This window comes from Polypterus senegalus, chromosome 16 (genome assembly GCF_016835505.1).
Source record: "Polypterus senegalus isolate Bchr_013 chromosome 16, ASM1683550v1, whole genome shotgun sequence".
Lineage (NCBI taxonomy): Eukaryota > Metazoa > Chordata > Cladistia > Polypteriformes > Polypteridae > Polypterus > Polypterus senegalus.
The window spans coordinates 51,418,886-51,431,378 of NC_053169.1; the positions used below are offsets into that span (position 1 = coordinate 51,418,886).

General features: G+C 37.1%; 1 protein-coding gene across 4 annotated transcripts in view; it reads left to right on the forward strand.

The window, feature by feature from the left end:
* Positions 1 to 12,493, forward strand: part of LOC120516522 (interferon-induced, double-stranded RNA-activated protein kinase-like) — a 124,464-nt gene that overhangs the window by 16,618 nt on the left and 95,353 nt on the right. For all 4 annotated transcript variants that reach the window (XM_039738251.1, XM_039738254.1, XM_039738253.1 and 1 more), the window contains exon 6: positions 1,015 to 1,160. In XM_039738251.1, coding sequence (XP_039594185.1) covers positions 1,015 to 1,160 — 146 coding nt within the window. The remainder of the gene's footprint in view (positions 1 to 1,014; positions 1,161 to 12,493) is intronic.

Genomic DNA, 12,493 nt, shown 5'->3' on the forward strand with positions numbered 1-12,493 from the left:
TTCGAGAAGAAATTGAAATGGAATGTGCATCAGTCTCCCTGGACACTTTGGCCAATGTTGTTCAAGGAGAAGCTCAATGTAATCAGAAGTGTCTGGACACTCATGGTAATCATTTTGAGCACCTGTCGTAAATGCAGGAGTCAAAAGTGATTTAAATTCATCCCTTGATCACAATTTTAATGCAGGTTTTTCTTTTGAAGTGTGTAGACATTTGTTTTGTTCCCCTCTGTATATTCACTAATATAACAGCACAAGAAAGAGAACATTCCTAAGTATACTATACTCCCTTTCCACCATGGAAATTATTTTTAAACTAAATACATTTATTTAAAAAAACATCTGTTATAATACACACTTCACATATTTTAACCATAATTGTTTCACTTTCACAAAAACAATATTAAATGAAACACCATCAAAACATAATAAGTATTAGCACACAGTATGCCATTAGTCTTGAACTGTTAAATTTTAATACATTGCTACACTTAAGACGTCATTGGTTGAGACTAATTTTTAATGTGCTTATATGTAAATGTGGTGTGCCTTTAATAGGTTGGCAGGATAGCCTGCAGAAATCTGATGTTGGAATAGAGGCAGTTGTTGGCCAGCAGGATTAAGGGTGGCTGGGGTGGGCTTGACTGTGCTTAGTTAACACAGATCATATATATTACATGCTAACAAATGACAGGAGTCTGTGCTTTGGCGACCCCTACAGAATCTTGCAGTCAAAAGGAGGCATGCCTGGTAGCCTTCACAGTTTTTATCCCATACCATTTAATTTCATACCTAAAGCATGTTACCAATGATTCAGATATTAATGTTGGTTGAGCACAACCATTTAGGAAAGTATGTAGACATTATTGGTGATTTATGTTCTTCTGTCACATAGTATAAACTATAGCATTTTTTTGTAAATTATATAATGAGTATGTTTTGTAAAATTTTGTACAGTTATGCAATCATATGTAAAAATTGTGCTTTACATTATTGGTTTGTTTTTGATTTCTTTAGTCAGTGACTGGACCACAAATAAATTTACTCTCAACATCACCCACAGATGTAAACTACATAGGGTGGCTTAATAATTACGGTCAGCAGCATCATGTAGGTGTCTGGGCTATAGAAAAGGGTTTACCTGGACTTGCTCACTTACCACAGTAAGTTGCATTTCATTATTATTTTGCCAAACATTATTGTAATTGTCATTTTGCAAGAAGCTTTGACTAGAGGACTGTACAGCTTGAATAAAATTAAATAAGCTACCCATATAAAATAAATAAGAGGTATAAAAATAAGTTGTGTAAATATAAATCATACAAAGAAGGCCTTTAAATCTTATTCTTTAACATGAAAAATAATGCTTCCTAAAAATATAACTTTTGTTTAGCATTATGACAGCAGAGACATTAACAGACAAGAAAAAAAAACAATTCAAGGATGTTTCTCACATGACAACTAAAAAGGAAAAGCAATTTAATTAAACAATATATAATTCAAAACAATGGAATACATTCTTGTGATAGATCGCAGCAAAGTGTTAATGATTAGGTTTAGGTTATCAGAGAGAAACAAGAAAGCACATGTACTTTGTCAGCATGCCTTTGTCAATCAAACAGGAAGCTGTACAGTCTACTTGAGACTTTACGCTGTAGGAAGATAAATAAATAAATCAAGGTAAGTAGGTAAATAACATTCGTTCTGGTATTCATATAAGTACCTGGTGCAGTTGCATTGTTCTTATGTGTGACTGGGCATTTCTTGTGGGGAGGGCTTCTGTTCTCTTTCTTTGAGCCCTCATCCTCATCTGAGTTCACCTCTGTTTTAACACGTCTTTATTTGAAAACTAACCGTATCAGATTGGGGCGAGTGTGAACATTACTGGGGGGGAAAAACACGCTAATTAGTTACGCTAGTTATGGACTCAAGTCAAGTGTATTTTTTTATTGTATAATAGTAACAATAAGAGCAGCTCGCTACTCTAAACAGTAATTCTGGGAAGGGCCCGAAATTGAACCTGCAATCTCTGATTATGAGTCAGCAGTTCTTACCACTGCACCACCCAAGCGGTCGGGCCAGCATCGTACCCTAACCCGATTTCTTTTTCTTTGATTATTTTCCTTGAATAAAAGCACACTTGTTTTGTTATACATGTACCTTTTGTGAAAGTGTTTATTTGATATTTGGACTTCAGTCTTCACACACTATACACTTTGTGTCAAAAGTTTGTCATTTGTACATGAAAAAAGTTTCTGTTTTTTAGGTATGTGTTCAACATTTCTGGCCTCTCATTTCCTGTCACCCTACATTTTATATAGATCTTTGTAGGCAAAGAAAATGCATGAAATGCATGTGTTTCCAAATAACAATATATTATTTACTCTATACAACTCCCGGCACCTCACATCCAGATAAACAGACTTGAGCTGGGAGAACTTTTTGCCAGAGTTGAGTTACGGCGGTTTGGAGATGGGATAGCTGGCTGCTTGCTGCTTGTGCTGATCGATACATTTGCAAAACAAAAGATTTTAATAGGGAGGTGCGAAGGAGTTTAAGGTGGCCTAGGATTATGAGATTTTTCGTAGGCTTCAGGGATTGTAGTGTTAATGATTTTTAATGTCAAAATGAAACGCTGATTCAAAATATGAATAAAATAATTTTTCAAAACATTAATAATTACTAGATATAATTCAGGCAAAATTATAACCATATTCTTGTCATTATATAATTTGTTTGTTTGAAGAAAAACCTTCAGATACAAGGGTGATCAACCCTGAACTGTGCCTGAACTGAAAGGGATATTCTACAACTCTGAACAGCTTTAGGGATTTCAAATATATGAATCACAAACTTCAAAACTTGGTGGGTTTAAGTGTTTATTTCTGTCTTCAGAACCAAATCAACATGCATGCCAAAAACTAGAAAATAAAGTCAGACTAAGAATTTCTAAAGGTATTGGGCAATATGTCTATAGAAAATCATTATTGACTAGATAGTGTTTACCAGGACCATTCTGTTCATACCACAGTCAAGAGAAATAGTACAGAATTTATTATTTTGACTATGAAGTCATTTGTTTTAGAAGTTCACCTTGGTTGTATGTGTTGCTATTTCTCTCTATTATAAAAAAAATCTTGGGGAGACGAGACATGATTGTTTGAGAGAGACACTTTCACGTCTCGTGAGGCAAATCTTCTTGCCAAGAGATGTAACCACGCCCTGGGCTGGAAACCCCGTGAGACAAGAGCTTATGCAAAGAGATTTGGAAAAGTCCTGCCCACATAACCACGCACACGGCTCAATCTTTTCTCAGTTGTGTGAATGCTATTGTCAGACACATTTGTTGTAGAGAGAAAGAAACGATATTTACTCACGGGCAGTTATACAGTGGGTACGGAAAGTATTCAGACCCCCTTCAATTTTTCAGTCTTTGTTATATTGCAGCCATTTGCTAAAATCATTTAAATTAATTTTTTCCCTCATTAATGTACACACAGCACCCCATATTGACAGACAAAAAAAAGAATTTTTGAAATTGTTGCAGATTTATTAAAAAAGAAAAACTGAAATATCACATGGTCCTAAGTATTCAGACCCTTTGCTCAGTATTTAGTAGAAGCACCCTTTTGAGCTAATACAGCCATAAGTCGTCTTGGGAAAGATGCAACAAGTTTTTCACACCTGGATTTGGGGATCCTCTGCCATTCCTCCTTGCAGATCCTCTCCAGTTCTGTCAGGTTGGATGGTAAACGTTGGTGGACAGCCATTTTTAGGTCTCTCAGAGATGCTCAATTGGGTTTAAGTCAGGGCTCTGGCTGGGCCATTCAAGAACAGTCACAGAGTTGTTGTGAAGCCACTCCTTAATTATTTTAGCTGTGTGCTTAGCGTCATTGTCTTGTTGGAAGGTAAACCTTCGGCCCAGTCTGCGATCCTTAGCACTCTGGAGAAGGTTTTTGTCCAGGATATCCCTGTACTTGGCCGCATTCATATTTCCCTCGATTGCAACAAGTCATCCTGTCCGAGCAGCTGAAAAACACCCCCACAGGACTGTATTGGACAAGTGATGAGCAGTGCCTGGTTGTCTCCACACATACCGCTTAGAATTGAGGCCAAAAAGTTCTATCTTGGAGTTTGCTAAAAGACACCTGAAGGATTTTGAGATGGTAAGAAATAAGATTCTCTGGTCTGATGAGACCAAGATAGAACTCAAAAGTTAATTGGTACAACTGTTATGTCCTACTCCACACTGTAGCTATTTAATGTCAAATTATTGTTTATGACATTTGTTATTTTAGTGTTTCTTGCCCATTTTCTAACTCTAGCTAGATGTTTAAGTATCCATATAATGTTATATAGCAACTGTATAAAGCCATGCCACATTGAAAGGTATCGCAGAATAAGAGCTTTATTCATCAAAAGTTGAAAGGGGTACTGTAGGAGTATTTGTGTGGTTCACATATATTTTAAAATATAGAGAGATAAGAGTGCATAAAGATTTGGGGATTTCACTCCCCCCAAAAAAAATCGATACAAGGTAGAACTCACTGTGGTTACAAGATGGCAGATATACATATACATCCTCTTAAAAAGACAGGAAGAGGCGGGTTTAGGAAGTGATGTTAATTGAAGGGTGGAATCCTGGGGATAAGTCGAGGAAATGATGTCATGCTAGGGTGGGATCTTGAGGGGTGGAAGAGGAAGTGATGGCTTTAGAAGGTGACTTCAGAAGACTGGAAGAGGAATAAGGGTGAGGTATCATGTGTTGGTCTGCAGGACTAAAGGAGAAAGAGTGAGAGGGAAGCACCATCTCCAGGTCCGGCATTAAAACACATTTGAGCCTGTAAACTTTCTCACATGCGCACATGTGTGAAACACTCAAACAGCCCAGACCCATCAGATAGGGTAGCCTGAACCAAGAGGTAATGAACCCAAGAAAGAGCCTCCGCGATACACTACCATAAAACGTTAAGGCTGTAGGTCAAAAAATCACCTTGTGACTTGCGGGTTTGTCTCCTTTTGCACCACCATCCCCTGCAAAGCAGCCTGATTGGTGACGAGGGTAAAATCGGAGCCTAGAAGGCAATACCTTAGCTGCGTTGCTGCCCATTTGATGGCCAAAGCCTCTCATTCCACTTGCACATGCCTGGTTATTCTGTCCAGCAGTTTCTGGCTCAGGATTATGATGGGTGTTTGACACCATCAACGCTTTAACTCAACACAGCGCCAAGTGGTTTAACCAAATAGTTAGAGGCTCTTTTGCTCCTTAACCTCATGTGGGCCTTGCCATTTTACCAAAAATTTGGAATGGGAAGTAGGAATCAGTACTATGACATGGTCTCTTAGTCTAAATTCTCAAAGTGACATACCCTGGTTATAACGCCAGGCCTGCACTGCTCGCACTTTGTCCATATTTTCTTTTAGGATGGGTCTAATATTATCAAATCACATAACTGTGTGATATTTTCTAGAATGTTGGAGGACAGACATGCCTCTTCCTCCCATCCCATTTTTAGGATGTCCAAAATACCTCAGCGTTGACATCCTAGTAAGTGAAAAGAATAGGACTTGGTCTTGTCCATTACGGGAGATGGACGTCTGAGGCGAAACACCCTTAGCAGTGGTGTTATTTTTTCTCTATTTTTTAACATCCCGAGCTATCCTGTAATTACTCAACATAAAGGGGTTCAATTACAGTATATGCAAGCATATAAAAGCATGAGTGGCAGAAAAAAGGCTTAGAGAGAAACGGAAAAGACAGCTAAAGCTTCATCCAAGCCTAAGCAGGCATCAGATTCAAGCTCAAGGTACGGCCTTCCCGAGACTAACCTGGAACAGAGAGGCGAAAGCACAAACTTCCAAGAACTCAACGGGGCTGCATTGTCTCTAGCCAAGAACAAAAGTGAGAGCAAATGTGCAAGCAAATTGGGCCAGGAGAACTCGATTACAGAAGACGGCAACACCGACTTCAAATGGGCTTGCTACCTAACCCATGGAGCATGGAGAAGACTGAATGGATCTGTCCGAACTGAAGGTAATGGTCGCCAGAATAGCCACCACTTCAGACATAAAGGAACTCAAGAAAGAAATAAATGATATAAAGAAAAGTGATATAAATGTTATCTCTCTATATTAATAAAAAAATCTTGGAAGGAGACAAGACATGATTTTCTCGGAGAGACACTTTCACGTCCCGTGAGACTAGACTTTGTGCCAAGAGATTTAACCATGCCCAGGGCCGGAAATAAAAGACAAACAGTAGATGACAAAGTAGAACGTCGTAAAGAATTCAAAAATGTTGGCGCGGTACACATGCAGAGCAGGTTAGAGATAATGGAAGTATGAAAATCTGAAAGTCTAAAAAAATGATAGTAAAGATCACATTACAGCAAGCAAACAGAAATTATTACTTGGTGAAATAACGAAACAGCAAAAAGAGTTTGAATATATTGTTTGGATTTAAACTTTAAGTCGGAGACTTGTAGATCGTCTAATTCATGTTGCCATCAGGGAAAAGTAGTGTTTCTTCCCAATGAAGAGGTGTATCCACAAAGCATTAAAAGGTTTGTTGTTTGGTGAAAGTAAAATCCCATGAGAGAAAATTTCAAGCTCCGTGAGACAAGACCTTATGCAAAGAGATTTGGAAAAGTCCTGCCCACATCTAAAACATTTACTACCACGCAAATGGTTCAATCATTTCTCATTTGTGTGAATTCTATTGTGAGACACATTTCGTGTAGAGAGAAAGAAACAATATTCTCTCACAGGCATTGTCACAATGTAATTCCAAACATGGAATGAAAATTCGATGCAATATTGACAAAAAGGTAAAAGTGAAAACAGATCGAATATATGGACATAGGTGATATGACAGAAGTATGTAGATATTATTTGGCTTTAAACTTTAAGTCGGAGATTTGAAGATTGTCTAATTCCTGATGCCATCAGTGAAAAGTAGTGTTTCTTCCCAATGAAGAGGCCTATCTACGAGAATTAAAAGTTTTGTTGTTTGGTGAACGTGAAATCCACATACGCGAGCGGCAGGGAATGGAAGCAGGCGAGCAGGGAGTGAAGCCCCCTAGTAAGGAAAGAAATAAAGGACATACACAAGACAAATGGGAAGCTGTTTCAGGATATTAAAGACCAAGAAAAACGTTTAAGTAATTGCTTTGAGGCAACCTTTAAAGGTATACTAGAAAAAATTGAGGAAAAAATACAGGAAAATGCATCTAAGTTTGACAAGAAACTTAGAGCTCTTCGCGCTCAGTTTAAAGACATTAAGCAAACGTTCACGGCTTGTATTGAAATAGCTGAACAACTGGTATCTACCACTGATGGAAAAGCAACGGCTGCAAATTCCGAATGCAAAGTGCATGGAGACAGCTGTGCTAAGAGGATGGATGCATAAGGAATAATATCAGAATCAATGGTCTCCCTAAGAATCGTGAAAGTCTAAACCCAGCAAAATTCGTAGCTGAACAATTCTCTAAAATAATTGGAGAGGACTTAATAACAGACACCGAGATAGCAGCAGCTTACTACGTGTGGATCGAATACCTCAGAACATAGAACTCTCATCGTGCGTTTGAAAAATTGCAATTTAAATCACATATAATGATACTTCTCAGACAGAAACAAGATTATATTTGAAAATAATCACATTCGTATTTTCCCTGATTTCTTACCCTCAACAGCTGCTAAAGGCCGCATTTTACAACATTAAACAGCACTTACGGAAAGCGAAGATCAGATACAGCCTCTTGTATCCCGCCAATGTGAAAGTGGATATTCAATGGAAGTTCTACATTTTTAATTCTACGGAGGAAGCAGAAAACAAGCAAAGAAAACTGATCCCAACACTTTTTTTGAAATACGATTGTGAGTCACATTAAGTTCTGGCATGGCAAAGATCTTACCTGCTGTTTATCCGCTCGCAATGATACTCGTACTGTAATTATACATCCTATTTCCTTCTCGGTCACTTTTTATTTACGTTTGAATTACAATTATATGCATGTATGAATGTGTGGGTAATTTATTTATTTTATTTTTTTTCCCCACAGGGGACTGTTTTAACATCATACCCTTGATTTACTCTCTCAAGACTGTTTAAGATTATATTTTATGTTTATAGTATTTGGTTAGGAGGCTAAGGAGTTTGTTTTGTTTTGGATGTGCTCTGTCTCTAGGTATGTCAGATGACTGGGACTTTGAAGTGTGGTCTAGCCTAGTGGGGAGGTGGGAGGAATGAGGTGCGGAGAAAGAGATCAAGCTATTTCTAATCTATCCTTTTAATCTTTATAATTGTAAGAGCCAGCGTAACTATAGGCTTCATGGTAATAACTCCTGAAAAAATTGGAAACTAATGTCAAGCTGTCTTATTCAATAATTTACTATCTTAAATTAAGACAACAAAATGTCAACAAAAGTTCTGCGCAATGTCTCCATAACCAAACAGTTAACCTTGTGAGCTGGAATGTTAAAGTTCTCAATCATGAATTTAAAAAGAAAGTATTTTCTAAATGCTAAAATAGTATTTTTACAGGTGACCCACTTTAAGAACTGATCAGTTTCGGCTACACAGAGACTGGACTGGCCAAATTATTCCTGTCCAGCTTTACAAAGAAAACCAGAGGTTTGATAATCTTTATACATACAACAATGTAATTTGTAGTATCTGATCATGAAGGGCGATACATGATTGTCATGGGTAATTTATTTAACTGTAAAGTGATTTTGATAAATATCTGTGCACCCAATGTGGATAATAGGGACTTCATCAACAACATATTTACATCCATCCCCAATGTGAACATGAAATTATAATGGCGATGCCATCTAACACTGCAAAAACAATTACACAGTTTGTAACTGATCATAACTTATCAGACCCCTGGAGATTCCCAATTCCAATCTCAAGAACATATTTCTTCTTCTCACCAGTATATCATTGTTACTGAAGAATTCATTATTTCTTTATATTTAGTAATTTCTTGTCTACGATTAAATCTTGTAAGTACAACGCTATTATCTCCATCCACACCCCTTTGATCTTGGAGCTTAAATCACTAGGCCCCACATACTCCTCTCACAGCTTCCGTTTTAACCCACCTTCATTAACAGACGATAAACTGTAAAGAATTTATATCCAAGCAAATCAATTTTTTAGAGACAAATGTATCCTCAGAAGTCTCTGCAGGAATGCTTAAGGCTTTCTTAAGAGGACAGATTATTTAATATCTTTCCCACAAGAATAAATCTGAAACCAAGAAACTATCAGAGCTAATCAATGAAATTACCAGTATAGATCAAGAACATGCCAGATGTTTGCTGCACTTCTTAGGAAAGGACAGGCTGTGCATACAGAACTCAAGCTCTTCACAACTGAAGAAACTGAACAACTCATTTTTAAATCAAGACATCATTACTATGAACACGGAGTGAAGGCTAATAAAATTTTAGCTCAACAAGTCCACAAACGGGAAGCTCGCAAAACAATCCCTGCAATTACTAACAGAGATGGAGACAAAATCAGTGACCATAAAAATATAATGCACACATTTAGAGACTACTATAAGTCCTTATATTCTACTCAGTTTAAAGAAGACAAGACACCACCTAATGCATTTGTGAATGCATTACAGATGCCCTCAGTGCAGAGGAATTGGATAAACCCTCTGGCCCTCTCAGAATTACTAGATGTTATAAATTCACTTCAGAGTGGGAAAGCAGCAGGCCCTAATGGCTACCCTGCTGAATTTTATATAAACTTCTCAATTAAGTTAGCTCCCCTTTTATTAGCAACATTTACAGAAGCTAGAGACAATAAAATTCTACCTCAAATTTTTCACCAAGCGTTAATTACCCTCTTTCCTAAAAAAAAAAAAAATAAGGGCTTATTACAATGTGCATCATATAGACCAATCTCACTTCTGAATAATGATGTTAAGATACTCTCCAAAGGCCTAGCTAGAAGGATTGAGAAACTGCTTCCTTCGGTAGTATCACAAGACCAAACTGGATTTAATAAAGGCAGACACTTCTAATATTCACCTGTTTAATGTAATATACTCACCCACAAAGTCTAACACCCCGGAGATACTGTATTATCGTTGGCTGTAGAAAAGGTATTTGATATGGTTGAATGAAACAAGTCTTTACTACATTGAAGAAATTTGGGTTTGGCCCGAACATATGTGCATCGATGAAACTACTGTATACCAGTCCAGAAAAGTGATCAAACTAGAATGTGGTAATAGACAAGGATGCCCATTGTCATTACTGCTTTTTACATTTGCCATTGATCAACAAGGGTATCATCTTGAATTTGAACAGAAAATTTCACTATATGCAGATGATATGGTACTATATATATCAGATTCACAAAATACTGTGCCTGCAGTCCTAACAGCACTAACAGAATTTCAAAAGATTTTTGATCTCAGAATTAATTTGAATAAAAGTGTGTTCTTTCCAGTGGACTCTCTAGCACACAATATTAGATTGGACACCTTCCCTTTTATCATTGCAGATCGGTTTAAATACCTAGTGGCAAACGTCACAAGTAAACATAAAGCTCTTTATCAACAAAATTTTGCTGTCTGCATGGAAAACTTAAGCAAGACTTACATAGATGGTCTACCCTCCATTTCACTTTAGCTGGAAGAATTAACACTGTCAAGATGAATATCCTTCCTAAGCTTCTTTTTCTATTTAAGAACATTCCGGTTAGATTCAATCATAACCTCATTTATTTGGAATTCCAAACATCCATGTATCCAAAGGGCAACCCTACAAAGACCTAAGGCAGAAGGTGGCATAGCTGTACCTAACTTTCAGTTTTATTACTTGGCGGCAAATATTCAAACTATAAAAACCTGGACACTGACAGGAATAGATGAACATACACAGGCTTGGTCTACAATAGAAATAAACTTCTGCAGTACTTCTTTATATTCCTTGATTTGTACCCCAGTAAATACAAGTTACCACCATATAATAACAACACAATTGTGCTTCATTCACTCAGAATATGGAACCAATGTAGGAAGTACTTCAAGATAGAAAAGCTTTTATCTGTGACACCTCTGCACGATAACGACCTTTTTCCACCCTCTCAAACTTAAGCAGTTTTTAATGTCTGGGAAACATTCGGGGTTAAATCCCTTAGAGATCTATACAGTACATAGACAATGTATCCTACGAACAATTATACTGCAAATTTAACTTTCCAGCAACACATTTCTTTCACTACCTCCAAATTAGAAACTTTGCTTAACCGAACCTGCATCTTTCACCTACCTTTATTCCGGAAGAAATATTGATCAGTCTTGAGGACTCGGACAGCTTATCTGTAATATAAGACAAACACAATTTAAAGTCTCTCCCTTTCAAAGATTCCAGAGTACAGGGGGAAAAGAATTTCTCACTCTACATTTCAGAAAAGGAGTGGAAGGCAGCAATGCACAAAATTCACTCTAGCTCCATATGCTCAAAGCATACAATTATTCAACTTAAAATAATCTGTTGAGCACATCTGTCTCTTTAAAATTGTCCAAAATGTTTCCATGGCAAGATCCAGCCTGTTAATGTTGCAATCAAGTTTCAGCCTCATTGGGCCATATGTTTTGGGCATGCACTAAATGATCATTTTTGACCAAAATCTTTTAACGCCTTTCAGAAAGCCTTGGTCTCACAATCTCTCCTAATCCACGAACATCTGTGTTTGGTATACTTCCAGATGGCCTTAAGGTGGAGAAAGACAAACTGTAATTGCCTTTACTTCACTATTGACATGTAGATTTATCTCTCTCAACTGGAAGAATCCTAACCCACTTCTTTTAAGTCAGTGGGTAACTGATGTTATATATTATTTGAAATTGTAAAAAATCTAATTCTCTCAGAGGATCTGTGCAAAACTTTTTAAAAACCTGGCAGGATCTAATCAATACCATTTTAGAATAAAGATTTAAATTGAGGAAGTGGATTATCTTCCTTGATTCATTTTAATTATTTTTATTTATTTATATTATGTATTTATTTACTTATTTTTCCTACTATTAAAAGTTTTACTCTGTACTCTTTCCCGTGGGTGGGGGTTGATTTGATTTGAACTTAGTTTTGTAAATTTTGACTTGCTTGTATTAAATTTTATTTGTTTTCAATAAATAAAAGTTTATTTTTAAAAAAAGGGAGGTAACTGATTTCATTTCCTCCAATACTCGCTGGCCACCTTGCGTAGCATTTGTTTGAGGGTTTGATTGAACAACTCCACGAGACTGTCAGTTTGAGGATAATATACTGTGGTCTTGAAGTGCTTGATTTAGAGTAATTTGGCAACCTCCCTGAATGCTTCTAAGGTAAAGGTCTGTTAAGACTTCTGTATGGATGTCCACTGGTGCAAAGACCCCTACCACTTCCCGTGTAATTGTCTTAGAAATGCATGTTCAAGGGGACAGTTTTACTTACTAAAGGGGACATACTTGTTTCCTCAAGC